Source organism: Emydura macquarii, unplaced genomic scaffold (assembly GCF_026122565.2).
Source record: "Emydura macquarii macquarii isolate MOO-44397 ecotype Brisbane River unplaced genomic scaffold, CSIRO-AGI_Emac_v2 contig_1876, whole genome shotgun sequence".
Lineage (NCBI taxonomy): Eukaryota > Metazoa > Chordata > Testudines > Chelidae > Emydura > Emydura macquarii.
This window is the reverse complement of record NW_027132013.1, coordinates 24,568,709-24,596,558: the sequence shown is the minus strand read 5'-3', so window position 1 is coordinate 24,596,558 and position 27,850 is coordinate 24,568,709. Positions and strand designations below refer to the sequence as shown.

The 27,850-nt window shown below is 41.2% G+C and overlaps 1 protein-coding gene across 2 annotated transcripts in view; it reads right to left on the bottom strand.

Annotated features, from left to right (window-relative positions):
* Positions 1-269: 269 nt before the first annotated feature.
* The window catches only part of RMDN3 (regulator of microtubule dynamics 3), a 60,655-nt gene continuing 33,074 nt past the window's right edge, over positions 270-27,850 (bottom strand). For both annotated transcript variants that reach the window (XM_067557979.1, XM_067557980.1), the window contains 6 exons: positions 20,621-20,696; positions 19,957-20,034; positions 17,186-17,284; positions 15,918-15,971; positions 7,684-7,764; positions 270-4,811 (listed from right to left, as the gene is read on the bottom strand). In XM_067557979.1, the coding sequence (XP_067414080.1) occupies positions 4,758-4,811; positions 7,684-7,764; positions 15,918-15,971; positions 17,186-17,284; positions 19,957-20,034; positions 20,621-20,696 (442 nt within the window). In that variant the 3' untranslated portion in view covers positions 270-4,757. The remainder of the gene's footprint in view (positions 4,812-7,683; positions 7,765-15,917; positions 15,972-17,185; positions 17,285-19,956; positions 20,035-20,620; positions 20,697-27,850) is intronic.

Below are 27,850 nucleotides of genomic sequence, written 5' to 3'. Positions count from 1 at the left end.
ACCCCCCTCCTCCCACCATCAACCACAAATTTAACCCACATTCCCTTTTGCCCCTCAACAGTCTGACATATTATATTTCCATATGTTCATTATGGTATTTTCAGTATTATGGATGCATGCATTTTAATAGAAAGATATATTCCTGTCCCAATTACCTAAATCATTACTGTAAAAAATACAGTACAACAAGTAATTAAAGGGGAAATTTTCTCCTTAGCCACTTGAAGTGATTTATTTCAAACAAGACAATACAGTGAAGTTAAAAGCAGTTAGGTCATTTCACATTTATTCTTTAACAAGTTTAATTGAACCACAGACAGATATGCCATAAAAATAACACAAGAGGAGTTGCAGGAAAAATAATTATCTCTGATTCCTGTAATAAATCTTGGAAAAAGGCTCCAAAGTCAGCAAAGTGAAGTGTCTGTCAATTAACATTTACTCATCCAAATTTCCTGCCTCTTATGACCCTAGAATGTTTATAGTGCAGTCAACTTTATGAAATTCACAGTAACAACCAGGACTGGTCAGTATAACGTGCAAATGTAAAAAAAAAACAACCAAAAAAACCCCTAAAAAAGCTGTGTTTACCTGAGGCTGTTAAAGTGCAATCCCCTTTCTAACAGGAGGAACAGACCCCTGCTGCCTTTCCCTGCATGCATATAAAAGCCACTCTTTGCTAGAGTATCTTAGGTTTATCAAGTGTTGTTAGGGTTGTGTTTTTAAATAAACTTCCATGATTTGCCACATCAACCTGAAAGCTATTTGAACTGAAACTGCATTTCTCCATCTGATTTATCTTATTCATAACTGGTAAGAAATATAAAGCTATAACGTTAAAAAAATTAATTTGATCCCCAACATAGCACACCAACCATCATCACAATAGGTGGTCAGGGTGAAAACAGCAAAAATAGAGCCTTTTTAGCTTGAAATGAACTGCAGACTTTACCATCTCCTTGCCTCATGTTCTTAAAGCCACATTAATGAGGTTCCAGCAAACATACCTGACTAGAAAATCATGTCTGTTGAATTCAAGTCTCCACCCAGGTGTTAAGCCAGGAATGGAGCTTACAATGAAAATCTTCCCCACACATTGCACCTGAATATCACAGCCATGAACTTCAAGTTCCCAATGAAAAAGCACAATGGATACATTACAAATTATAATGGAATACCAGACGCCAAGATGCTTTTTTAAAAAAAAGGAAACAAATGAAGTCTGCTAAAAAAATGCAATTGAAACAGAACTCAATACATAGAAAGCTTAGAGTAAATGTTCACCAACAAAGGAATGGATGGATGAAATGATGGGCAAAGAAAATGCCATTCATCATTTGAAGTAATCTAAGAACTAAAGACCCCACTAGAATGTCAAGAGGAAAGAATACCCTTACCTTAACCTCATTACTTCCCTCCCCCGCACTAAATGAAGACATTTTAGCTCTCTCAAAGTTAATAGAGGTTTTATTCAGACAGCCTGATATTCCTTATGTCTTTTTTCAAGGTGTTCCATCGAAACCCCCCCAAACCCCAAAAGGAAATTATTTAACTTTCATCCAATGGAGGAAAAAAATTCAGATTTTGGTATTAACATCAGTCCCTGCTTGCCTAACCTTTAACTCAATGCTACGTTTATACAAGTCTCCTCATGAATTATAGCATATCACAGGGACATACAATGAGCTGATCTACTTCTTATTTACTTGAGAATTTATTCTACATAACAGACAAATGCTCTACAAGCACCACAATGCTACTCCTATTAAAGTTGATAGGAGTTTTGCCATCAGTTTTGAATGGAAGCATGACTGGGGCCCGACTGCACATACATTCAAATACCATCCACCCAGAATGGATGCCCAGGGAATAAAATGGAGAAAGGGGCAGTTAATTAGGGATGCTCATTAATCTCATTTCACTTAGCTCAACTGGCAGTTACCATTTTAATTGTATTTTCCTGGCTATTTGGAAACACGTAGATGTAATCTGCACTAGAATATTCTCTTGGTGGGTCCATGACTTCCAAACCTGAATAATTCTAAAATCTTCTCTTCTAGAATTTGTCAAAATATTTAACTATTAGGAGATTTGCTGAAGACTTGCACATCCGTCCAAATTCTGCTTCCATGGCAGTGTGTGGACAGCAGCTTCAGTGCTCCCACATTTTATCTGCCTAAAACAGTTTTTTAAACTAATTTTTGGAGCAGCAGTGAGCAGTGTTCCCCCTACCCCCTCAGGCCAGTTTTTAGTCAGGTGTTAGAACCCACACAGAGCCTCTGCTGCAGTGCCTCCCTGCAGGTTCCTCTGCACCTTTCAGGGATTGCAGAGAAGTCTAAAAAGCAGAGTATGAAATTCAAATGTGGCTCCAGCTGTGACTTACCCAGAGTCAGACAGGCATGGGGATCCCCTACCCACCAGCACAGCTGCAGCTGACATGGGAATAATGGACCAGGAGTCTCTGGGCAGAGCAGGGAGAGGCTTGAAGGACGAAGAGGACTGCAGTCAGCTGACTCAGGAGGTAAGTCCAAGAGACCCCTGGAGAATGGGACGGGAGACTTGCAGGGTCACAAATCCCCCCCCTTTAAAATGGGTCCTGAGCAGCCTGTAAAAGCAGGGCTCATAAACAGCCGCTCCTCCCCCCCAATTTGTCCCAAAGCATTTCCTCTCCCTGGGGGAATGCGACCCACCAGGTGAGGACTCAATCTTGTGAGAGGACTTCATGCCCTTGGGAAGGCTAGCTACAAAAGGCCTCACCAAAGCAGTGATAGAGCTAATAAGCTTCTCTAAGCAAGCAAAAAAGCAAAAGCTAAAAGGGGGAAGCAAAAGCATAAAAGATCTAGGAGTCCTCGGATTCCTCCTCCACAGAAGATAGTGACTTGTCAGGTTCCAATTCTTATCAGGACTGGGGAAAACTCATCCCCATGAGAAGTGTCCCCCTAATCTGTATGCATATGTGGTTAAGAAAGGCAATCAGATCTCATTTTCTATTAGATGGTGCGTAATCAGCTTAAATGCTTATTTTTGTAATCCCACTTTATGACAAATCAGACATGATATCATACAACATGTAATAAAGTGTTCAATGCCCACACACAGATAGCTGCACATAAAATAAAAGATTAAAAAGATAAAAGAGGAAACCCAGTTGGATTCCTGGGAGAAACTGCTGTGCATAGGACAAGGTGAGTTGTGCTGTTCCCTGGAAAAGTGCTCGAGGAGGGGGGAAACAAAAAACAACTTTCTGCCATCTGGAACAAACATTAGTAGTTAGCTTGATTCTCCCCCCCTACATCCCAAAGTGTCATTTTGGTTATACTTTGAATTTGTTTGCTAGCAGAATTAGGTGGAAAGACATTGTGCTGAACTGTCAGTTTTGCCACATGGTTCCTTTCTTTCTGCAGCAAGTGCTTCATAAAGATAATGGAACTACCTCTGCAACTGTTTTATTTACATCAGGTAGGTAAGGTTTAGATGAGTGCAGAAGGCATCTATCTTTCACAATTAAGGAATCTGAAAGTGTCCACTTGGATTAAAGGATTAGCATTTTTGGTGAGTGGAAAAAATCCGGTTTGTGTTCCAAGTGTAAGATTTGATCACTTGGTTCCTTATGGAAGTGATGTTTCTTTAACATAAATTCTTATTTCTGAAGAACATCTCTGAAAGCAGATGCATTGGTCCCTTGAAATTAATCTCCTAGACATATGCTCAGGAGTGTTGCTGGTCTCACTTTGATGACTAAAAGCATTCAATAGCAAAATAAACTTGCAAAAGGACAAAAGGAATGTGCTCTGGACATCACTGATGTTTTCAGAGAGAGGCGAGAAGAGGCCGAGCAGAACTCTCACCTTTGGTATTATGGTTTCTTTGTAATGGCCTTTTCTTAGTGTCACTGCCCACTTCAAGCCATACGTTTAATGGAAAATAAGAATGCCTCATGGTCTTCAGTACAGCAGGCAGCTAGAACCAATGGAAAATGAAAACACCAAGCACAATAGCTTTACCCTGTACCTGGTTTGAGCCTCTGTACAAATGTCAAAAGGTCCAGAGTGTGACTCCAGCTCATTCTAATATTGTTTAAGTAGTAAAAGCAAAAATGGTCTTCAATACCCACTCTGGACTCTAAACTGCAGAAACCTTTGCTGAAAAAGCCATGAGCAATCAATTACAGACCCTAGCAGCAAGGGAAGATTGACATTCTCAGTTCTGCCTATTAGCAATGGTCGTCACTCACTACAAAAGGAATATAGACATAGCTAAGGGTGGTTTGTTGATTCCCTGCCTTCATGACCCACTAGACTCATCTCTGTGACATTAAACAGAGAGCACAGGATCCCATTACATCTAGAATTTCATGTTTATGTCCTCTCCCTGTGGAAGCTGAGCAAAAAATACTTCTCAGGAAGTTTAGATGGATGAACCTGAAAATCAAAGGCATATAGGAAACAACAAAAATCCGATCAAATTGATGATGGCTGCTGCACTGAACAGGTCAAGCACTGGATTCATAATCAGACTGTATCTGGCATAGCAGACAGGCAGATGAGCACAATCAGAGTTTAGTTTGTCAGTCTCTGCCAAGATCTAACTCCTCAGAGAAGTGCTGTTGAAACTGCAGTTTGGTTTGTTCTTTGTAAACTCTGTGGTTTGCCCATGAAGCTCAATCCAAGGTTATCCGGATTATGAAATCCTTTAGACTGGAATTTGATCTGTCCACACACAGTTATAAGAGGTCTGGCTCTTAAAAAAAAAAACACTTATTCTTCTGAGATTCCTTGCATCTCAACCAGCTCTCTCTTGCTTTTTTCATCCTGGGAAAACAAAGAAAGACATGCTAAACATCACAATGGCCAAGGGGTTTAATCCAGCCCCATTTACAAAATTAAAGGTTACTTGCTTGGCTTCCTTTGCTTCTCCAATCCTATGTTTTTTGGGGGTTTTTTTAGAATAAACATCTCATATCCCTTCTCTTCCTACCCTATACGTGTCTCTATCGTTCAGTGTTTAAATTCTATACAGGTTTTCCAAGTAATAAAAGGAAGTCTTCCTTCTTATTTCTTTTTCACTTCTGAGAGCACAGAACGGTGAATCAAGAACTCTAGAGTTCTAACCTTGGCTGTCATGCCGACTTTGTTGAGCTGGGCAAGCCACTTCACCTCTTTGCCTCTGTTTTTCCATCAGTATGATGGAAGTTACTCATCTACCTACCCAGGGTGAAGAGGATGAATGTATGCAAGTCCATTAAAAATTAAAGCCACTATATAAATATTATCTGGACTGCCTTACTAGACCCTCATTTTCCTGTTTGTGGCATGTTGCTCTTCCCTCTTCTGAGCTGGCATAAAGAAAAGTAAATGCTCATTAGTCCTCAATTTTGTCTCTTTCCTGAAAGCCTCCCTGCTTTTCCTAGTAAGTTCTATTCCTCCAGTATACTGCTTATTCTTTTGGAATACCTCCTGTTTCCAGTTAATAAATGTGTCATCCTAGTTCTGTCAAGAGTAATTTCCAACCAGCTTGACCTGAGGAAATTACTCATTTGGCTGAATATGGTGATTTCCTGACCATATACTGGAATTCTTCAGTTTGACAACTGCTTTCCTTCAATTTGGCAACACACAACAGCTGAGTACCTAAGTGCAGTAATGGATCGTGCTCGAGAGGTGGCAGCACTGTCAAGTCAGCATGTTGCACATGGTTGGCGGAGACTCTCTGCCTACTTACGGCCTGAACTCCAGCATAATTTGGCTACAGCAAAATAGGCTAATTACAGATTTTAAAATATTGTGTGTCATAACAAAGTTGCATACTTCTATAATGCTGCCTTACATCTCATTGTTTATTCAATAATACAGAGAATGAAGCAATAAGATCTGGCTGACTTGACTAGATTACTTTACTTGCATTTTTGATAATTACGATGTTAACATCCTCTGATAAGTAAGTTTGGTGGGCTTCTGATCAGTCCTTGACTAATAAGATGGCAACAACCACCCCACAACTGTATTTCACCACACAGTAGGCAGAATGATCAGGAGCTACAGGTTACAATAGGAACTTACTGTCAGGCCAGGATACTTACTATAATGGAGGATATATTAGCCTACCAGTTCAGATTAATCTGTGGTCTCAAATACATAGCAATCAGGTGATACTTGAACTGTGGTTATAATGAGCAAGCTATATGAAAAGACACCATGTTATTCAGATCTGCTCTTTTTGTTGTATTCAGTCCTATCTACTTTAATGACAAAAAATACATTTTTACAGCTTTAGCACTGTAAAACCAACAGAGATAGCTATAGGAACATGAGATGGATTCTATTCTATTTGTGTATCATCAAAAAATTAAACAAGGTACTGCAAATGGAATGTATCAAAACCCATAATGAAGAGGAAAAAAATTCACTGTTTAACTTTTGAATTCCAAGTTGAATTTGCAGTAGTTTGACAAACAGGTTTTGGGCTTTATTTCTGTTTGTTTGTTTTAAATTTGTAACTGTGCAAATTTCACATGGAAACATTAACAAAACTGGGAGTCCCACCATGCTGTTTTCAGTCATTTTTTCAGAGGATAGCCACACTTGAAAGAGAAGGATGAAAAACAAAGTTATAAAGACCTGAAATTTTTATATCTATAGATATAGATATCTCCTACAACGCTGTATGTTAAATTTAAAAGATACAGATGTATTCCTGTGCCTGAGGTTTTTAACACGTTCTATATGTTACATGATATTAGCAGTCAGGGAAGCTTACCTCAAGTTACTAGGCTATATTTCAATGTTTTTGTCCATCTATTCTTTTTGTTGTGTTTTTTTTTTAAATTTGCTACAGCTCTCAGGACAGCCATACTTAGATACAGTGTCAACCACTCGATGGTTTTTATTATATTGCTTGATCATTTGGGGCATTCTGAAACCACATGCATTGAAAAGGAAAGTGTCCATGCTAAGGAACAGACAAGTCATAAAATGGAACATCTTTGAAGACTAAGGCAAAATGTGCAACCTTAGAGACTTCTTTCTCAATTCTCCAAATGCATGGTTGAGGCATATACATACAGGGCAGAATGAGGAAGCTTGTACTACCTTTGCTGTATCTTTCTGTGAACTTCAGTCTCCAGGACTTTCAACCTCTTAGCAGCAGTAAATTCACAAACACATACAATTTAAAGAGAAAGTTCACTTGTAGACTAGTGTGTGTGAAGTTTTAGCCTAGACTAAAATTTGCCATTTAGTTAAGAACTACTGAAGGATAGGCTTTGAGGGAGTCTATGTCTAAGCCCGCTTAAACCTAGTTTGGGATATTATAAAATAAGAATTATCTGCACATTTTTAATAAGTTACTACCACTCAAATTACTGTTAGTTTAAAAGCTGATCTTAATGGGAGTCCATCATAACACTTTGAAGGACTTATGCAATAAATATTCAAAACAAGATTTCCATATAAACTTAGCCATTACATTACCTGACTTGGATCTCTCAGAAAATTGCCCAAGAACTACTTTTACCAAATTATCAATTTCACAGCTGGATAGAATGTTTATTCAATATCACTCATCTGATCCCAGAGGTCAACTACATACAAAGGTCCATATACAGACCTAAAATTAAGTTTTAAAGGGTTTTTTGGTATATGATCATATTTGAGCATCAGTGAGATAAAGAGCAGAGAATGCTACCTCATTTGTGATAACCGGCAGCTCTGAAGCCAGATTCATCCAGTGAACAGCTGCAGAGTTATTCCCCAGTTCTCTGTAGCACTGTAAAGAAAAGTGTCAATAATGAGAAGTGTCAAGAAACAGGAAAATAGATGGCAATCAGCAACTCTGAGGACTGGAGAAGCCAGCTTGTAACTGATGAAAAGGGCTCCTCTCTGACCTTTTAAATAAACTATATTCAGCAACCTCAGGGCTCTGCCATCTTTCCTGTAGGCCTCTTTGTGCAAAGCACTATACAACGATACCACATCACAAAATAAAGTAATTTATTTTTGGTAGGAGGTTTTACAATACCTTATTCCTCCCACAATACGGGCACCGTTTACCTGAGCTTGTTCTTATCTGGAAGTATAGATAAGCATCTGCTTTTCTCACTATTCCTTGAGTCACCTAGATAGCCAGTGTGCATATGGACTCCAATACCTCCAGAGTAAGGGTGTCATTTTATGAAGTGCCTTTGTTTTCAACAGCTCAGAAACTAGGGTCTCAAGTAAATTCCAAGCTCTGACACTTACTGTCAAACTTGACAGCCTTTTAAAATTAGACAGACTCTCTAAATCCCCTCCCTACCCCCCTCTTCAAAAGCCCCCCAAAAAGTTATCCCACTGGCATAAGCCAGGGGAAGAAGGGAAGAGCAGCGAGCAAGGGGAGGGAGGAGGAAAGAGAAGTAAATGGGAGGCAGGGCCTGGGGGTGAGGGTGAGGGGAGGGAAGTGAGGTGGCGCAGGGGTGTGGCGGGGGAGGTTCCAGCAGTCCTGCTGGAATGTCCAATTTTTAAATATTACAAAGTTGGCAACCCTATAATTGTCCAAAAGGCTCCAATTCTCATTAAATACATCTAGAGTCTCAAAAAGCTATTGAACAGCAGATTTATCTTCCTCTTCTGTATTTTGAGCCTTTAGTTATATTCTACTTCATTCAAAGTAATCAGATACCAAATTAATTTAGAAATCCTATAATCAGATATTCAACTCAAGAGGACAGTCTGGGCTTTGGGGAAGGAGACTATAAAGCATATTGAGACTCGTACTAAGTTCTCTGGCAGGTTGCGTCTTCAGAATTCTCCCAATTCGGAAACTCAAGCACTTCTATCAGAAACATCATGTGTTGTATTAGGATAACAGTGAATCTAGTCACTATGGGGAGGTGTGACAAAGAGGGAATTTTCTGTAGTATTTTTGTGAATCCTATGCACGCCTCAATTTCACCTTATACTTTGCACTGGTACCCAGTGGGGGAAAAAGATTAAGTTTGTTCTCAGGGCAGACTATGAGACAAAGGCTTGTGTGTGTTGCCTAACAGCCTGAGTGGACATGAGTCGTTAAAAGGACTGGCCCAGGCCTACACAGATCAATGGAAAATCCAAGCCAATGGAAAGCCCCAAATCACCAAAACACTGACACCTAACAACCAATGACTCAGAGAGAGGAGGATTTCCCTGTCCCTCAGCAGGGAAGCTGAGCAGAGACACCCCCCTCCTCCCACATCTTGGGAACAAAGAATGGAGATGCATCAGGTGGGGGAAATAGAGAGCTCGTTTCCGGAAGAGGCTGAGCCTGATTAAAACCTGGTCTACATTAGAGAGTTTTGTCGACAACAGTCACCTTTTTTCAACAAAACAATCCTAGTGTACACACTGCAATGACCCTTTTGATGACAAAACTGCCGTTTTGTTGACAAAATAAAACCACCTTGACAGAGGTGCAGAGCTTTTTGCAACAATGTTTTAGCAACAAAGCGACAACACAGACACTGCTGTATGTTTTTGTCACGCTAACTGGCATCTGGAAATGTCCCACAATGCCAATCCTGGTCACTCTGGACATCCATTTGCACTCCGCTGCTCTGCAGCCATCCTCCCCTCTCCCCAGAAAGTTGTGGGAAGTTTTGAAATTTTTATTCCACTTTCTGCTTGGTCGGTGTGGAGAGCTTGCATCCCATCTTCCCAGCTGACCAAGTCCACCAGATACTGGACTGAACCCTGACTAAGAGGTCATCGATGAGGAAGAGGACTGGAGGATGATCCGGAGCCAGGGAACAATTCGGTTGCTGAGGTTGGGAGTCAGGAGCTGTTCTCAACCCCAGAAGGCTAAAGTCAGCTGTGACCCATCCATGCCTAGGGTAGCCATCTGAAAACGGCAAGGTCAGGGCAGGCTGCAAAAGGAGAGCAGATTCTCCCAACACTAGTGGGTGACGCTGAAGTCAGACTTCCCAACCAGCCACAAACAATGCTTCTGATTCCCCACACTGGTTATTAAGAAACTAAGATAAAAATATACACAGCCCCCTTTACTGCATTTCAGTCTCTGGCTTCCATTCAGCCAGTAGGTCCAGTATAGAGACCAGTTATTTAAAACTCTATGCTCTTTACCACAAAGGTTCTCCTGACCCCAAAGGGTCAGCCACATTTCCAAATCAACAGAAGTTTAAATCTTACCCAAAATACCACGCTGCCAGCCAATCCTTTAGTAACTAAAACTAAAGGTTTATTATAAAAGAAAAGGAACAAACCATAAGAGAAGTGTTAAAGGATTAAAGCAACCAGATACATACAAATGATTTGAAAGTCCATATATATCAGGTTTTTAGCAGGATTGTGGAGTTTGCAGGCATGTATAGTCCCTCTGGTGTACATTCAGTACCTGGATCCGTCTTAGTTCTTTGAATTAAACTACTTATTTACAACTAAACTGAAGCTGTAAAACAAAGGTAGGTAAAAAGTAAAAACTGAAGACTGAAAACAACTAAAGACCAAATAAATATGGTGCAACTGCCTTTTATGTCCTTTGGCCTTTGCCATGCTGCTTGTAAAAATTTACAAAAATAAGATGAAGTCCAGGGCCACATAAGTAAGTCCTGGTGACTCATCAGGTATATCCTTGCCTTCTCCCCCTCGGTCCATTGTACCTGTAAGTTTTCTTAATGGGCCATTAAGCAGGCTGGTGCTGCAGCCATCCTGTCTGGGGTTTCGCCCAGACACAGCACAAGTTAAAATACAAATATATCAAACATATCCATAACTTCCATTACACACAACACAAACAATCATCATCATCTTACTTAGCACACTGTAGCCTTTATAACAGTACCTAACATGGCATATCTCATATAAATTATTATGATTTTAACATATTAATGTTAAACAACATAAAATGCCCCCCCATCCAGGCAGCAACATACCAGCCCCTGCCCTTCGGCTCAAGCGCTCAGGATGCAGGAGAGGATGCAGGAGAGGGAGCTCTAGTAAGTGTTTGGAAGCTGATGCTGCTTACCGTATTTCCCCATGTATAAGATGCACCTTTTTCTGAAAAATTTGGGGTCTAAAAACTGGGTGCGTCTTATACAGTGGTTGTAGATTTTTTTACTTGCATTTATGATGAATAAAACTTGAGTTCAATAACATTTTTTTTCAAATTTCGGGCCCCAAAATTAAGGTGTGTCTTATACATGGGAGCGTCTTATACATGGGGAAATACGGTATATACTGGAGATATGGGGGTCATTACCTTGGCTAACACACACAGGTAGTTGAAGGGATAGAAGTGCACAAGAGTAGCTGTGTTTGCATGTGCTTTCCTGTTCCCTTGCGCATCTAGGCAGTACGGCTGAGAAGTATGTTAATGTATGCTGAGATTTCAGAGGTATCCTTCGGTGTGACCTCTGGGAAACTTTCTTGGAGGTACTCCCAGATTCTCTGCCTCAGATTCCTGGGCACAGCAGCTGTGTTTCTGTCCCCGTTGTAGGTCACCTTCCCACACCAATTGGCAATCACTTTGAGTGGGAACCAAAGCAGTGCAGAGTTGTGCAGTATAGGGACCCAGTTTGAAGCTACTTGCATGGAAGAGATGCATCCTAGCATCCTTGCTGACTCTAAGGAGTGAGATATCTGCTTCTGTGGCCCCTGCCTGTGGCGAATGGTGGCACAATTTGAAATTTGTTTTCCCTATGTACCTGCATTTATGCCCCAACTGAGAACCCACCCAGAACCCAGACCTACTTGACGGTCTGCCCCCGCCCCAACTCACCATTCTCAGGCTGATCAAGAAGCTGTACTCTGCACAGGGGGAGAGTGAGAATGAGGGGTGTTTCCACAGTGATTCATGTGTACTATTAAGGCACGCACAATAATGGTTTTGTTCATTGTTTCTTGTTCTTACACAGATGTGACCTTCGCAGCCAAGGCCCCTACTCTGGCGGACTGCGTAAGACTGATAAGGAAGCAACCCCGGAGAAGCAAGGAGATGTTGTTCCAGGAACTCCTCCTGTCCTGTGAGGCATCCAAAAGAGAGAAAAGGGCATAGAGACAATCGATGTCAGAATCTCAGAAGATGGACAGACAGGAATGGAAGGAAAACCAGGAGAAAATTTTAGCTGACCATGAGCAAATGATCAAGGTTAGAGGATCAGGCAGAGCTTCTAAAGACAATAGTTTAATTGCAAACAGTTCATGCAAGCTCAGCCCCCCCCTTCAGCTGCAACAGAATTTCTTCCCCTGCACTCCACCAACTCCGCCTACACATTCCTACCAAAGTCATGGACTATCTCGCTACTCCCTTCATTCCACCCCCTCAGACAGCTATGAGATCAACAGCTGGACTTACACACAGCTGTCATAACTAGCACTGCCCCCCACTCGGATTTGTTTGTGTTGTGTGCTGTTGTGTTTAATAAGAAAAGTAAGCTCTCAAAACAAGAAGCACTCTTTATTTATGTGTTGAACATGATATGTGCACCTACCACTGACACACAAGTACAGCTGTGTAGCGGTCATAGAATGTCACAGCGCAGTTTCAAAAAACACCCGATGGGTTCTCAGTCAAAATGGGCCCTCAATGCTCCCCTTATGCGTATGGCCCCCCATTGTGCCCCTCTAATACCTCTGGGTATCTGGCTACTCATATTCAGATGCAAGGCAATCTGCCTCTGCAGTCCACCCAGGTGCAAACTTCACGCCCTTAGCTTCACATTAATTATGGAGCACACAGCAGGCGGCTATAACCATAGGAATATTGTTCTCATTTAAGTCCAGCATGACTTTAACCTGCCAAACGCATATTCAACAGTCATTCAGCACCTGCTCAGCCTGTTATTGACGTGTTCCTTGCTGCTGTCCAGGTTGCCTGTGCAGGCTTCATGAGCCACGGCATTAGTGGATAGACTGGGTTTCCCAGGATCACTATGGGGATCTTAACGTCCCCTATTGGAAACTTTTCGTCTGGAAAAAAAGTCCTTGCTTGTAGCTTCAGGTACAGGCCAGTGTTCCTGAAGATACGAGCATCATGCACCTTTCCTGATCAACCCGCACTGATATCAGTGAAATGCCCACGGTGATCCACAAGCGCCTGCAGTCCCGTAGAGAAGTACACCCTATTGATGTACTCCATCGCAAGATGGTCTGGTGCCAAAGTTGGGATGTGCGTGCCATTTATTGCATCACCACAATTAGGAAATCCCATTGCTGCAAATCCATCCATCATTTCATACACATTGCCCAGAGCCAGTTCTTCGCAAAAGAATGCGATTAATGGCCCTGCACACTTGCGATAACACAGCTCCAACAGTGGACTTCCTGACTCCAAACTGATTAGTGACTGACCAGTAGCAGTCTGGAATTGCCAGCTTCCACACAGCAATTGCCACGCGCTTCTCCACCGAGAGGGCAGCTCTCATTCTGGTGTGTCTGCGCTGAAGGGCAGAGCCAGCTCCGCACAGAGTTCCATGAAGGTGGCTTTGCGCATTCAAAAGTACTGTAGCCACTGCTCGTCATCACGGACCTGCACAACGATGCAATCCCACCACTCAGTGCTTGTCTCATGCACCCAGACCCTGTGCAGATGGTCCATGAATAACAACAGTAATGCGGTGCTGTTTGTCTGCATGTCACTCAGCAGGTCAGGCTCCTCGGATTCCTGTTCCGATTCAAAGCTCATGATATACTGTGCGACCAGCCACGATGTGTTCAGAACACTGAAAGCAACAGTGGACAGTAGCGCGAGATCCATCTTTTCAGATGGAGATGGCAGGTGTGCAATAAACGGTGGGGAGCCATTCAAAAAACGGTGCGAGTTGCTGCCAGCAACACAATGAATGACAGCATAGAAACGCAATGCACCATGGGATATTGAGCCAGCACCCAGGCTGCTCCACGCTCCTCTCCCCCATCCCAGAATTCCTGGTGGCAGACGCTGCCAAGTTGCATGGTGGGTTAGCTGCCCACGATGCATTGCTCTCACTGTCGACACTTCTGCACCAAAAGTGGACATGTTTTTGCGACAAAATGAGTGCTGTCTGGATGGGCGCGAGTGCTGTAGTTATAGTGCTTACCATCAACAAAACTTTCTAGTGCAAACAAGGCCTAAGTCAGAGAGAGAGCCTGAAAATGGCGTTCAATACAGTTTGGCTGGTGCATTGCTCTGGCTTGACTAGAATGGACTATGCTTTAATTTTTCTTTCTCTGCACTAATTTAAGGACTTCCAATGCTGTGTTCAAGTTGACTAATAAATCCTAATCTGTTCTGAAAACACTGCTTGGGTGTCACTGCAAATACTTGCTGAGGTGCATTCATCCCTGAAGACTGTACAAGTCTCTACCAGGTGTCTATCTCAGTTGGACTCTCTGAGCAGAGTGGACACTGTGAAGCAGGAGTGCTGGAAGCCACAGGCTCAATCTAGGAAGCAGTCAGGCTGCAAAGCCTAACCTAAAGGAAACGTGGGACTCCTTGTGGTCTGGCACACTGAAGGGTTTCTGCCAAGACACTTAAAAGCTGGGGCATAGCACAGATCCTGTGGATCTGTGACAGGAGGTTACAATTTAACCAATGCTTAGTTTTTAACGGAAGAGGTGCCAGGGGCTCAAGCAACTAGGTATCGGGGCTCAAGCAATTTTTTTACATTCATAATGGATACAGTAGAGGTGCCAGTGCTATAAACTGCCAAGCCTAGAGGTGCCGGGGCTCAGCCCTGGCACAAATTAAACACACTAAAGCCCTTCACAAGAGATTTTACTGTAACTCTTGAAATACTGCATAATTAAGGTAAAGCATAAGATTCTCCAATTATGGGACTGTGCAAAAGATATCGCTCTCTTTATTAAAATCACCACTACCCTACTTCTTCCATGCTTTACTCTTAAAAGGGGCATGCAGGAAAGATAGAAGGATTTTGAATATGCACAGATACAGGCTGGATGTGGCAGCAAAAGAGAAAATATACCTAAAAGAACTTTCACTGCAGTACATACTAAAAGGATTTGGAAAGTGAAGGTGTTGCTCATTGGCGGGTGGGAAATTAAATCTATTGGGATACATAATAATTTCCATTCCTACACAGACACACACCGCCAGACATGGTATGTCAAAGACAGAACTCTGGTAGGTTTAAGGGCCTCTAAGCACTTCTTATTAGCTTCCTTCCTGGTTTGAGATCACTTTCTATATTTCATAAAATAGACTTCTCTTGTCAAATAAACTCTTCACGTTGTTTCAAATGCTAATAAATTCCAGGCTGGGAAAAGAACCTTAAACTTGCAAATTACTCAGATAAAATGTACATTTTTTGGGAATTGGGAATACAGTGATTTCACAGAGAATGATTACAGCTACACTTTGCTACGCCCACTCTGGCTGCTGTTACTAAAACTGTTTGGGGCTTTAAATATTTCCTCAACTCCAAGAGGAGGCCAAAGGAACTAAGCAGCAGTTTTAGTATTTAAAAGGTTCAAAAACAATTATTTCCCTCAACACAAACAACAAAATCAGCAGATCCTCTGCTTCAGGCCTGCACATTCATGGCCCGTTTAATCACTGCTTAGGACTGCCATCTGTACTGGCAAAAGAGGATCAAACTGGATATTTTACTCTCACCCTGACCCTCTTCTTGCACACACCTTAAATGTGAGGATAAGTAAACAGACCGTGTGGCTCAAAAGTTAAAAGCGTTACTTGACTCAGAATTTTATCTGACAAAAATTAATCCAGCTGCCCCTTGGAAGATCATCTATAAAGGCAAAATAACCAACAAAGAAAGAGCAGCTCAGATTTCCATATCCTCCTGCCTCAGATGAATTACAATACTTTACATTTCTACAGCATCTTCTAGACACGGACCTCCAAATGCTTTACATACATGCCATGCTGTATAAGCATATGGACTGAAGTGAACAAAATTAACTATCCCAGTGTAAGAAATGACTCATTACCTTAGCAATATATACCCTTCCTGCTTTGGAAAATCCTGGACTCAGCTCCTCAGCCTACAGAGGGAAAGAAAAAAAAAAAAAAGCACCCAATTTCAGAAGGAGCCATTGTGAACAGTTTATTATGACAACTCAAACAGAAATGTTGCCTTTAACACTGATGGCTGCCTTACACACAGTTTGTGCACCAATTTAACTTTATCTGTTTAGAAACAGATTTAGTTAAATTTGACGCAACCCCTCCATAAGATTACCTTGTATCAATTTCACTTAATTAGGAGTACATCACAGCCCTTGGATTTTCACAAAGTGCCTGAGATTTAATGAGCAATATTTATGTCCCATTTTAATATTACCGATCAAAAAACTACATTAAAAAGAACAATAAGGCTGCAAAGTCATGCACTCAGAAATTACTAAATGCCAGAATTAAGGTTGCCTATGGAGGCTTACTTTGTCCCCCTTGTGCTTAAGCATTACAAGATCATATACAATTTTTTGACTCATCAGATCTTTCTCCTCCTCTCTTACGGATCCTAGTCTCCCCCACTCCAACTTCTAGGCTCATTTTTTCCCCTCTCCCCCACCAGCCTCCAGTTCCAGGCTTCATCCCCTAGGCTCATGGTTCCAAACTATTAACCACTCACGTCACCAGCCCTTATCCCTTCTGCATTCAAACGAGGCAGCTTCCTCCTCCATGCTGCTTAGACTGGGAAGTGAGAAGGGGACAATGACGACAATGAAAGCACAAAAGAGGCAATCTGCCTACTCAGTTTCAGTGTCTGGACCCGGAACTGACCCAGCCTGCAGCAGCCCAGAACTGCAATTGAAGGAAAAGTCTTGCTCGGCCCCAAGCTGGAACAACTTCAATGTGGTGAAGGGATCCTTTTAGTTTTTAGCTATGAAGCTCAGTAAGTTTGAGCCTGTGCAAACCCTGATTTTTCAAAGGCTTATTACAAATATGGACAGACTTTTACAGGGATGGCAAAAGGTACATCTCTGACACCAAGGCCACCCCTTGCCAAATTTAAAATGGGAAGTGTTGGGCAATCTTAATAGACAGTGCTACAAGCCCCAGCTATAAATTGTAGAGTAACAGGTTCATGCATTTCTGGAACATACTTCATTAGGTCATTCAAAAAAGTGCTACATACCAGCACATTCCAAATCAGAAAAGTATGTTTAACTGATTCATATCATACAGTCTCCAGCAACATTTAAGTATTAGAGCTATATATTTAGCTGTTTCCTTGCCACTCAGATTTTAGTACCTTTAAAAGGTTCTGCAGTGCATCGTGGACACTGGCTGTAGGGGGTGCTTCATACAAGGCAGAAGCTGTCTTTCTTTCAAGCCATCCCAGATGAGATATCTGCACAGAAACAATAACATGAAACTATCACCAAAGAAGTCAGTAGCCAGCGTGCATCCCTAGGAATTCACACAGCATATGGAAGGCATATGGAGACACTTTCATGTTCACAGTATCTGAAACAACCTCACAGTCACATATGAAACCTTTTTACTATCATCAGCTGACTCTGCCCAGGTACGTAAATCAATCCATCCGCAGAACTTGCATTCCTTCCCCACGCCTCCACAACAGCATATGCTGTATGTCACACTTTACCGTTTTGGCCCATTAACTGCAATACAAATAAGGGTCTGAATAAAACTGGTCTCCACAACTGGATTTTATGGCTGGGAAGCTGTCTGGACTGTTTAAAATCTGACCATCACCTTTATTATAACCACATCTGTTTCTGGTGACTCACACCTGCACACCAGAGCAAACCCCATTTTCTCCCTCTCCAAAAAGAAAAGAATTGGGGGAATTAAGTCTTTTACCAGAGTATACCCTCAGCATACACACACAGACCTCTCAAGAAAGGCAAGCTCAGTCTGTCCACCAACAAGCCCTATGAAAAGCAAACAGTACTATAGTTATAGCACTTACTCCCTGAAATCTCACTGTCCTGCTCCCAACTCTCTTATCCACCTCAAATAAGCCTCCAGCAGCCATGCAATTATCTGCTATAATTCCACAGAACAAGGAATTGCTGTTTCTGAAAACATTTCAGAACATCTTACCCACTATAGGACTCTCACAATACGCAAAAATCAAGACTATCAAAGGAATATTGTGGAGGGAAAAGTGTTTTTGCAATTCCAGCAAAAGGGAGTTAATTTATTGTATATTATAGCTCATTATCTAGGTGCCAGTCAAATCTTTGTAGGACAGAAGCTCTAGTTAAACACAGAGGCAGCGAGAGACACTAGAACTAAATTATATAGGACCTAGGTTAGACAGGAAGAAGGACAATGAGATAGGATGCTCAGATAAGTAGACAGAAAGGGGCTTCCTTTGAAATACTGACAGTACAAATGGCAGACAGTGGGTAGTAGAATCAAGTCTTCAGATGGGGACAGAAAAAGTAGTAATATGGCTGAGTGTGAGTCTCAGTACAGGCAGCCACCCCTTCTGCAATAACTATGCCAATTATCTCAGCTAGAATTGTCAACTGACTTCGTTTATGAGTTGGAAATGCTTTGCTGTTAGAAATGAAGGCTTGAAAGGTCACACCAAACCTTGATTTCTTTTTATATGTACTAACCCTGTGACTGATAGCACGACTCCAAGCTTTTTCCTGCAGAGAACTATAAAGCAGTCAGCATGCTTCTAATACTTGCAATATTCTGAGTGGCAGAGGCAGAGGAAACACATGCAAAGGATTACACAGATATAACGTATGCAGGAATTCTGGCCAGCTCTGAAATATCCTTGATCACATCTATGTGTGCTTAATAGATTTGCGGGGGTTTGTTTTTACTGGAATAAAGCATGGGAAAAAGGAAAAGCATGAGCTAGTCTGCAACCAGTGCTTTTCTGACACTATTTTCTTTTCTACTTCCCATGCACCCCTGCAGTGACTAAAGAGCTGACTCAGGGGCATTAAACTGTCCAGAATTCTGAGTTTTTGAGCTTGAAAGCACTATTTTTAGCAAAGTAATTGTGTGTATCTGCCAGGTGGTAGGGATACAGAGGGAAAAAAGAGGAGCAGAAAGGTAATAATGAATACATAAAAGCCTAAAGGCAAAAAAGTCAATAGTTCTACATCATTGCTAAGAAAGCAGAGGTATGGCAAGTACTTTAAAAGCTCTTTACACTGCAACAGTAGGAACAGCTGGCTTGCCAAACTCAGCCACAAGCTTGATTTTAAAAATAGATCTAGCCAATTGAGTTCTAATATCATGGATCCTTCTCCTCCACTTCTGATCACTAGTCCAGGATCAACACAAGGAAAAGGTCTACTGGTCTTGAAAGCATTTTTGTACTCAACACCAACTTATCGCCTTTATAACATTCCCTTTCATGTGACTGTGGTAACTGAGTTCATGAACTGCTTGAAATTATTTTGAAAAAACGTTTTAACATTTAAAAGCTGAGATTCCAAGTGGTAAGATAATAGAAGATACTGATTTCTAGCTCTACCAATTATTGAGAAAGATTGTCTACATCATAAGTATTCAAGTGGAAGAATAACTCAGATAGGAATCTGAATGACAGATTCTAAGCTTAGGTATGTTGTGCCCTGGCAGGCCTTAAACACTAAGGCATTATCTTATTTGCAAGCTGGGATGCCAATCATATGAGAACATTCTCATACCACAAGGACTAGAAATGAAATTTCTGAACTTTAAATATACCACATTTGAGTTAGTGTTTTTTAGCACTGTTCCAGGACTGAATATAGGAAGCCCTAGACCTCACATAAGGGTAACTTTCAATCTATTTGTATATAAACAGGGAGCTTCAGAAACTAGGCTGTTTCTATGAGGCTCTATCAGGGTTTTCTAATGCACTATTTAAATTCAACAACTGAATACAATTCCCCTAAGACTTATGGCTGTTGGATTGAATTCCCTATCATTTTCATGCAGATGAAAGATCATCTTCCAGAGAAGAAAGAGGTAATAAGATTTAGAATATCTAGGATACTGTCCCATGGAAATAATGAATACAGGCTGAAGAAAGCTGTTTACCTGGTAACACCACCTGCCCAGAAGGTAGTAAGACTTGGGGTCATCTGGTTTCAGGGCAATTGCTTTATCAACATGTTCCTAAAGAAAACCAGAGCCAAGACACAGAATTAACTTATGATAAAATCATTGTGACCACAAACAGATTTATTTGGAGGAAGTCTGTGAAGTAATTGCCAATTCAGAATAAAAATCAGGTCTGGAAAAAGTTCTACTTTAAGCAAACGCAGTGAATGCAAAAAATGCATCTTTGGCAGCTTTAGAAACTGAAGTTACGTATTCGTCTACCAACATAGGCAGCAGCAATGCATGCCTCCCTCATTATTCTGCCAACATTTCTTAGCTTTGACATAGAGGGGCTGCTGCTATGAGAGAAAGGGTATTTCTTTTTCCATGCCCATTCAGTCCTTAACCTCTTTAGTAAGTGGTGGTGGTATGGAGATTTGCAGAGTAAGAACTGGACTGAAAAAAACTCACTTATTTCACATAGGACAAACTCTGAGATAGGACTGTTGTAGTTTTCTTCCATGACTCAGACCATGTCATCACCCTACCATTAGATTCTTATAATTTAGCACATAAAATTCCAAACCAATCATTCTTACTTTCCACCTTAGAAACAAGCACTGAATAACTTGCATACATAAAGCAACTGCTCTTTACTCACCTTAAAAACATACCCAGCTTGAATACGTTTCTGAATACTTTCATGTTCCGAGAACTGGCCACAAAGAATAGCATACCTACATAGAAAACAAGCCTATAATAAGAAGTCACATATGGTCACAATTCCCAATACTGGTTTACACTTCCATAGGCATCTTCCTTCCAAAAACCTTAAAGCTTTACAAACATCAGTTAAGCCTCACAACTTTCCTGTGAAAAAGGGAAGTAACATACATGTTTTCCAGAGTGAGAAATAAAGGCAGTGACCTGTCCAAGGTGTGCAAGCAAGTCAACAGCAGAATAGTGACTAGATCTCAGGAGTCCTGACTTGAGTCCCATTCTCTAATTACCAGACATTTCCTCTATTTAAGAGGAATTGCATACTTATTCTACTTATGCTCCTTCTTCCCTCGTCAACTAAGCAGTGTCAAAATACTGACACTAGGCCACTGAAGAGTGAACAGCAACACTAATACATTAGTGGATGATTAACCCTGGCCTGGACCTAACTATAAACTCCTCTGTTATTCCCAGCCTCAGGTTTTCCCCTGCTCTGACCCTTGGCCCTGACTGCCCTTGTTGGGATCCTGGCACATTGGGTTCCATTGCTCCCCACTGGCCTTTTGACTTCATGGGTCAGAATGAGGAAGAAAAAAACCTGTGGCACTCCCCCAAGTGCCACCCACTCATGGCACCAAAATAGACTGTGCAGATCTTCACGGTACGGCTGTCCCTCTCCTTTTAATGTTCTGACAAGCGGTGAAATAGTTAATGTTTGACATTTAAATCGTCACTGGGCATCTGAGTGATCATTTCCATGAGATGAGCGGGGTACTTCATCCTTCTTCGGTATTGTTTCAGGCTCCTCAGATACTGGGCAGGCATTGCTATGCTGACTACACTCAGCTCAGATTTTAAAGGTTTTATTAGCAACCACAGAAGCTGGAGAATTGCTTCATTTTTTTTAAATGAAAGCTGACATTTTGAACTAGATGACAGCCTCAAAACACCCATCTATACCTCCTCTGATCACTAACCCAGTTCAATTAGAGCCCTGTGTGGACTCTGCTAGACAGCTATACAGATTTCAATTGGTGCTATATTCAGCTGCTAGTGTTATTACCTATACCAGGTGTTTTCAATCCATTTCACCTGGCCTTAGCAACCTGTAAACTGAGTTACTATAATAGTGCTTATGTCATATAACTAACAGAGAAACTATGTATTAAGAGATTGCTGAAATGGCTCTTGACTATGGTCCCAGTATTCAAGACACTGTGCAAGCTAGGTTTGGCCTATCTTAGCCTTACACTGAACCTCCTGTTCCCAGTTGTGCCTTGAGTTCCAGGGGCATCAGCTTGTTGGTGATTCTTAATTATCTGTAAGACTTCAATTCAGAGCCTTCTCATTGTGGCATTTAGATCTAGAACTCTCTTCCTCAGTCAGTTTGCAATGCCAATATGGTTTCTGCTTTCATCTCTTTCATTTGTTTAATTTGGCTTATTCCTCAATATGTGAGCTATTCATTTTAATTCATTTTGTAAAGTGCCTTGGGATGTACTTTGAGAGGCCCTATAAAATTGTAAAAGGATTGTCTAACAATGGTAAGGGACTAAAAAAATAAAGAGTTAGAAGAGGGGATTTTCATCTTCTGTAAACATTAGGCAAGATCTAAAATAACAGTATGAATTAAAAAGTCCCACTTCAGATAGTTGTCTAAGCAGTGCCTGAAACTTTGCAGTGTCATCTGCAGCACTAATTAACAACCAGAACAGTTCATTAAGCTGTTGACCTGGGTCAAACCACAAGCTCCCACATGGGGTCTCAGCACAATAATGGGTTCTCCATTTGCTGAGAAATGACTCTGTAGAGCAGGAATGGCTGATACCACAGGCAGGAGATTGTATATAATGTCTGCTCTCCCTACTCAAGTGCCAAAATTCAAGTCACATGGCTGCATCAAGACTTCATTTCCAACACTGCACTCTGGCTGACTCCGGTTTGAGCAGAACTTTTGCCCCTGTGGACTGACGAACTGTAAAATATACCGTTCTCCACAGTGTAGCACCTCCAAAGTAGCATTTAGGGGTTGTGCCAACACAAATAGCCCCCTTATCTTCCTCAGCTGGTAGTCCTTTGAAATGGCCAGACTGTCGGTGGTTCCTTTCGGCACAGTGCAGACAGTAAATGGGGGAGAAGGAATGTGGGTGGGAAATAACTGTTTCTAATCAAAATGATAAAGTGGAACAGAGTAGTCATTTTATTTTGCCAAGGGAGGCTTTGAAGTCTGAAACTCAGATAGGTGACCACTACAACAATAGGAAATAACTTTCCTTTTATTTATCTGAACTAAAAGATCTGCTCAGTGTACTTTCAAGAGTCATCAGAAAATACTTTTATTCCCGTTAGCACTGCACAATTCAATACACTACAGAAGAATGAGCAGGATTATATTCCTTATCTAACTCACAGGAGTGTACAGTACAGTAATTTAGAAGTGCAAGCTTTTTACTATTATAAATCCTCCCAAAACAATCTTCAGAGCCATTTCCCAGACTGATGGGGTTCAGAAGTACTCTGAAGGCAGGGCTTTTGCCCTTGGGGAAAGAAAATGAGATGGGTGTGTTTTGTATCCCTCAGATTTTAAGGGGATCTATAATCATTCTCTCTAGGATGGAAAAGTAATGGCAGCAACACAAGTCTTTGAGAGTGAAGACTGTAAAAGGACAAGGGAATGGGGAGTTCAGCAATTCAGGGATGAACAAGGCCTACATTAGCACCCACCATCCTCAGAAATCAGGCATTTTTGGAGTGTTATGAGAAGCTGACATAATTAGGATAATTACAATGGGGTTGAAAATTGTAATTTAAAAATTTAGTTTTGTAACATTAACAACCAGCCATATACAGCCCACTTGAACTCAAATGGATCTTTATGGACAGGCTGAAAGCATTTTTATTTACTTGTCCTGAAGCCAGGCATTAACCAAGAAAGAAACCCTAGAGAGGTGTTCTATTACTCAGCATGACCGCTTGTAAATCCTACCACACTTGGGAGACTGCACTGCCAATTCCCGGTACTGCTGGTTACAAGAAGAATTTGAACAGCTAGTAAATTAGTGGTGAGTTTACAGGACTGGCTCCAGTTAAAGAGAACACTTGCTTTCTTTCTCTCACAAGTTGCTGCACTGGCCAGGTAAAACAAGGAGGAAAGAATTATAGTTCTGAAATACTGCCAACTTTGTGGAAGCTCACATGCTCCTCAGCACCAGTGGGGATTGCCAGAGGCAGGAAAATTAATCAAACAAGTGTGCGGTGAGAAATGGAATATGGAGCAGCTATCCCTTACATTCTGAAAGTGCTTTCCTTTTTGTAAACAAACTATAGTGACTTTTAGAACTTATCTATTTGTCTCACCTACCTCCTGCTCTTACCCCCTGCACAGAAGAGACTTTACGGCTATGCCACAAGGTAAAATTGTTTCAGATCTGCATCATTACTCCATGATCTAAGATGTCATTTTCTACAAAAACTCTTATAACCTTGAACAGTTGAGGAAATAGGACCAATCAAAGTCTGCAGGGAGACAGACATGCATTTCAGAGGTCTGGATCCAAGGGACACCACGACTGAGCTTTACTCTTTGTATTAGAGGTTCCACATTGAACCTAAACACAAAGAATCAATCAAGGATATCCTTTCCACTACCCCAAAAAAGACAGCACAAAAGGGCCATGAAGGGTGAAGAAACTGCCCACACGGAACACCCCCTGCAAAAACAGTGCTCCCCTCAATAGCATAGAGTGGCCTCTGCAGCTCCCCAGTCCTGCAATGTAGGAGGTATGACTGGTGTGCAAGTGTGTTCTGGCTATTCTTAGACTTCCTTAATCCATAAGGGGTCATGAGAAACATCGTAAATTAGAACAGCCGCTGAACACATGCTGGGGAAAAGGCATGTGGAGAGAGAGGACTGGGAACCTCCAGAGGCTCAGGAGTGCATCCACATCCCTGCTTTATGCAGGGGTGTATCTTTTATAGGACCTGATAACTACATAAAAAGAATCCAAAATTCACCAGACTGGACATGGTTGTCCAGCAATTCCCAGCTTATCTGAAGATTTTTCTCTAGGAAAACATTTGAGCTACTGGCAATTATGCACTTTTATCTCCACTGGCAGGATTTCTCCTCAGAGCAATTAGGTGTATTCCATGCCTGCTGATTAAAAATAAAGCAAGGCTACTTCTCATCCATCAAATCATGACTTAAAATACCACTGTCACAACAGCAGCAGAACAACAAGCACGAATGTTGCTGAAACAATGGCTTCACAACCTGATATTCTGATAAGGAGTCACAATACAATAACCAGAGAGCTGCTTGCAGCCTCTGAAGCAAGTTTTATGTTCAAGCATTAATTCTATTAGAAGAATAAGTTTTATACAGACGTACCATTTTAACATACAACCTGTCCCTCCGGCCAATTCTCTAGGTCCATTACACCCTATAATCACCACCACAAGACACCTGTTTTTCATAACACTGAAGGAAACATTACTGTAAAAACAAACAAATGTGGCTCTGTTCACCCTGAACCAAATCATTTCAAAAAGCATAATTATGCTAACATGAGCTGCAGCCATACCACCTGGGGCAGTGATCCCTTCAGTTCACATAAATGAAGCAATTAGGTCAGTTCTTGGACAAGAACCGAACACCCAGATGTTTTTTTAAAAATGGCATTGACAATTCAAGGGGTGGTACTGGTCCCTCTGACTAATACTGTAGCTAGGATGATGGGTGCCAAAGGCACTGGCTTTTGAATGAAAAGTTCTGCCTGCTTGTGGTCATTAAGGAAATCATACTAAACTCCTGCAGAAGCAGGGGTGTTAACTCCAGTTTCTTGGACAAGTTACCATTTCAAGTTACATTTCACCCATTTATAAATATCCTCTCAATAGTTCAGTAAGTGAAAAAGAACTTAACTCAGCTGAAACTGTAAGGTACTGTAAAGACCTGTCTAAATTTAAAAAAAAAAAAAAAAAGATACACAAACCCACCATTTCTCCCCTAAAGCACAAACTAACAAGTTCTTAAATACTCCTTATCTCCTGGTTACACCAGATGCTAACACTTTTAAAATGCCAGTTGACCATGGTCAGCCCTAGGGAAGAACCTAAAGTACGATGAGACTGCCTAACCACAAGTTAACAAGTATTTTAAGGTGTTAAATCCTGACTAAACCAAGTTCTAACTGATGATGCTTTAAACCATATTAAAATGTATTAACCAACATGTTTTAAAAACACCCACCCCTCCCATCTAGACAGGGCTGAAGCCTAGTCTATGCACTCTGTTCTGCTAAAGCTATTTCAGTTAGATTTCCTCTCACACCCACAGCACAACCCCTAAAGTGAACACAGTTATACCAACATGATGCCATGTCTATATTATGGGTTCTACAAGCAGCATAGCTACAGCGCTATAGCTATGCTACTGTATAACTCTGTCGTGTAGACGCTTCCTACAACAACGGAAAGGGTTTTTCCATTGCTAGTGTACATAATCCACCTCTCTGAGCAGCAGAAGCTAGGTCAACAAAGAATTCTTCCATCAACCTACCTGCAACTACTCTGGGGGTTAGGTTGGCATTTTTCAACACCCCTGAGTGCTATAGCTATGTCAACTTAACTTTTAAATGTAGACCAGGCCTAAGACACGTATACCAAAATAGCTTACTCCTTTTCCTGCATGGGAATACCTATAAAGTGCTTTATGCAAGTAAAGCAGTATATCTGCATCAACACTGGGGGTGGGGGGGTGTGAGTGTGTGTGTGTGTGTGTGTGAGAGAGAGAGAGATACTACTCACTACACTGGTATAGCTAATGTGGTACAACTTGTGTGTTTAGACAAGCCCTTAGACAACAGTTGCATCCAGTTATGGGTGAAATGGACCACATCATACTCATAGACTTTAAGGTCAGAAGGGACCATCATGATCATCTAGTCTGCACATGGCAGGCAACAAAACCTCAACCACCCACTCCTGTAATAGGCCCATAACCTTTGGCTGAGTTACTGAAGCCCTCAAATCATGGTTTAAAGACTTCAAGTTACAGAGAATCCTCAATTTACACTAGTTTAAACCTGCAAGTGACCCATGCTGCAGAGGAAGGCCAAAAGCTGTAGGGTCTCTGCCAATCTGACCTGGTGGAAAATTCCTTCCCAACTCCAAATATGGCAATCAGTTAAAATCTGAGCTTGTAAGCAAGACCCACCAGCCAGACACCTGGAAAAGAATTATCTGCAGTAACTCAGACCTCCCCATCTAGCATCCCATCATAGGCTGTTGGGAGATATTTGCTGCTAGCAGTCGCAGATCAGCTATATGCCATTGTAGGCAGTCTCATTGTAGCACCCCTATATAAACTTATCAAGCTTATAACACAGGGGATCTCTTGCTTACATTGAAAAGTAATAGAATAATTATTTTTAGCTCAATTAGGCTTGAGAGGTTTTTTTTTTTTTTTAAAATAATTTCACTGGATAGTATCAATATTTATTTTTAAGCTTTTTCATTTTTAATTGATTTAAATTTTCATAATTGCATGAAATTATGGGAACGGTGTCAACATCCCATATCAAAATATACAAAGTAAGTATCCTTAATTCAGACTCTAATGCTGCTTGAGAACTTACTATTCTTGCTTTGCCTATGTGTAAATAACTGCCAACAACTGTTGGTAACTGTCAACAAATGTTTTTTCATCCGTTTGTGCATGTATAGTCAATTACTGAGATTTAACAACAAAAATCTAATCCTTCCAATCCTACCAATATCATTTTATTCCCAACCCATACAATTCCAACTTTTCACTGAAATATTTTACAGCATGTGTATGAAGGCATTCATTATTCTATAAAAAAAGAGCTTTTTAATTTTTTAAAGAATAAAGACATTATTCCCCCATTGAACATGCAGTACAGACCATGGTCTACACATGCCAAAAAGCAAGCTTTTCATCTTCATGCTGATGGAGCCATCAAGCTTACTCAATGAAAGCAGTAATTCAATATGACTTGAAAGTGAACCTCCTCCTGAGGCATGAGCAGTGGAAGCTTGCTGTGTATAAGCAAAGCCTACTCCTTTCCAAAAGGCTCCCATCTGGACAAAACAGAAATCCGGGTAATGCTTCATTTGATCAAAAGCTACCAAAATTAAAGCAACAACA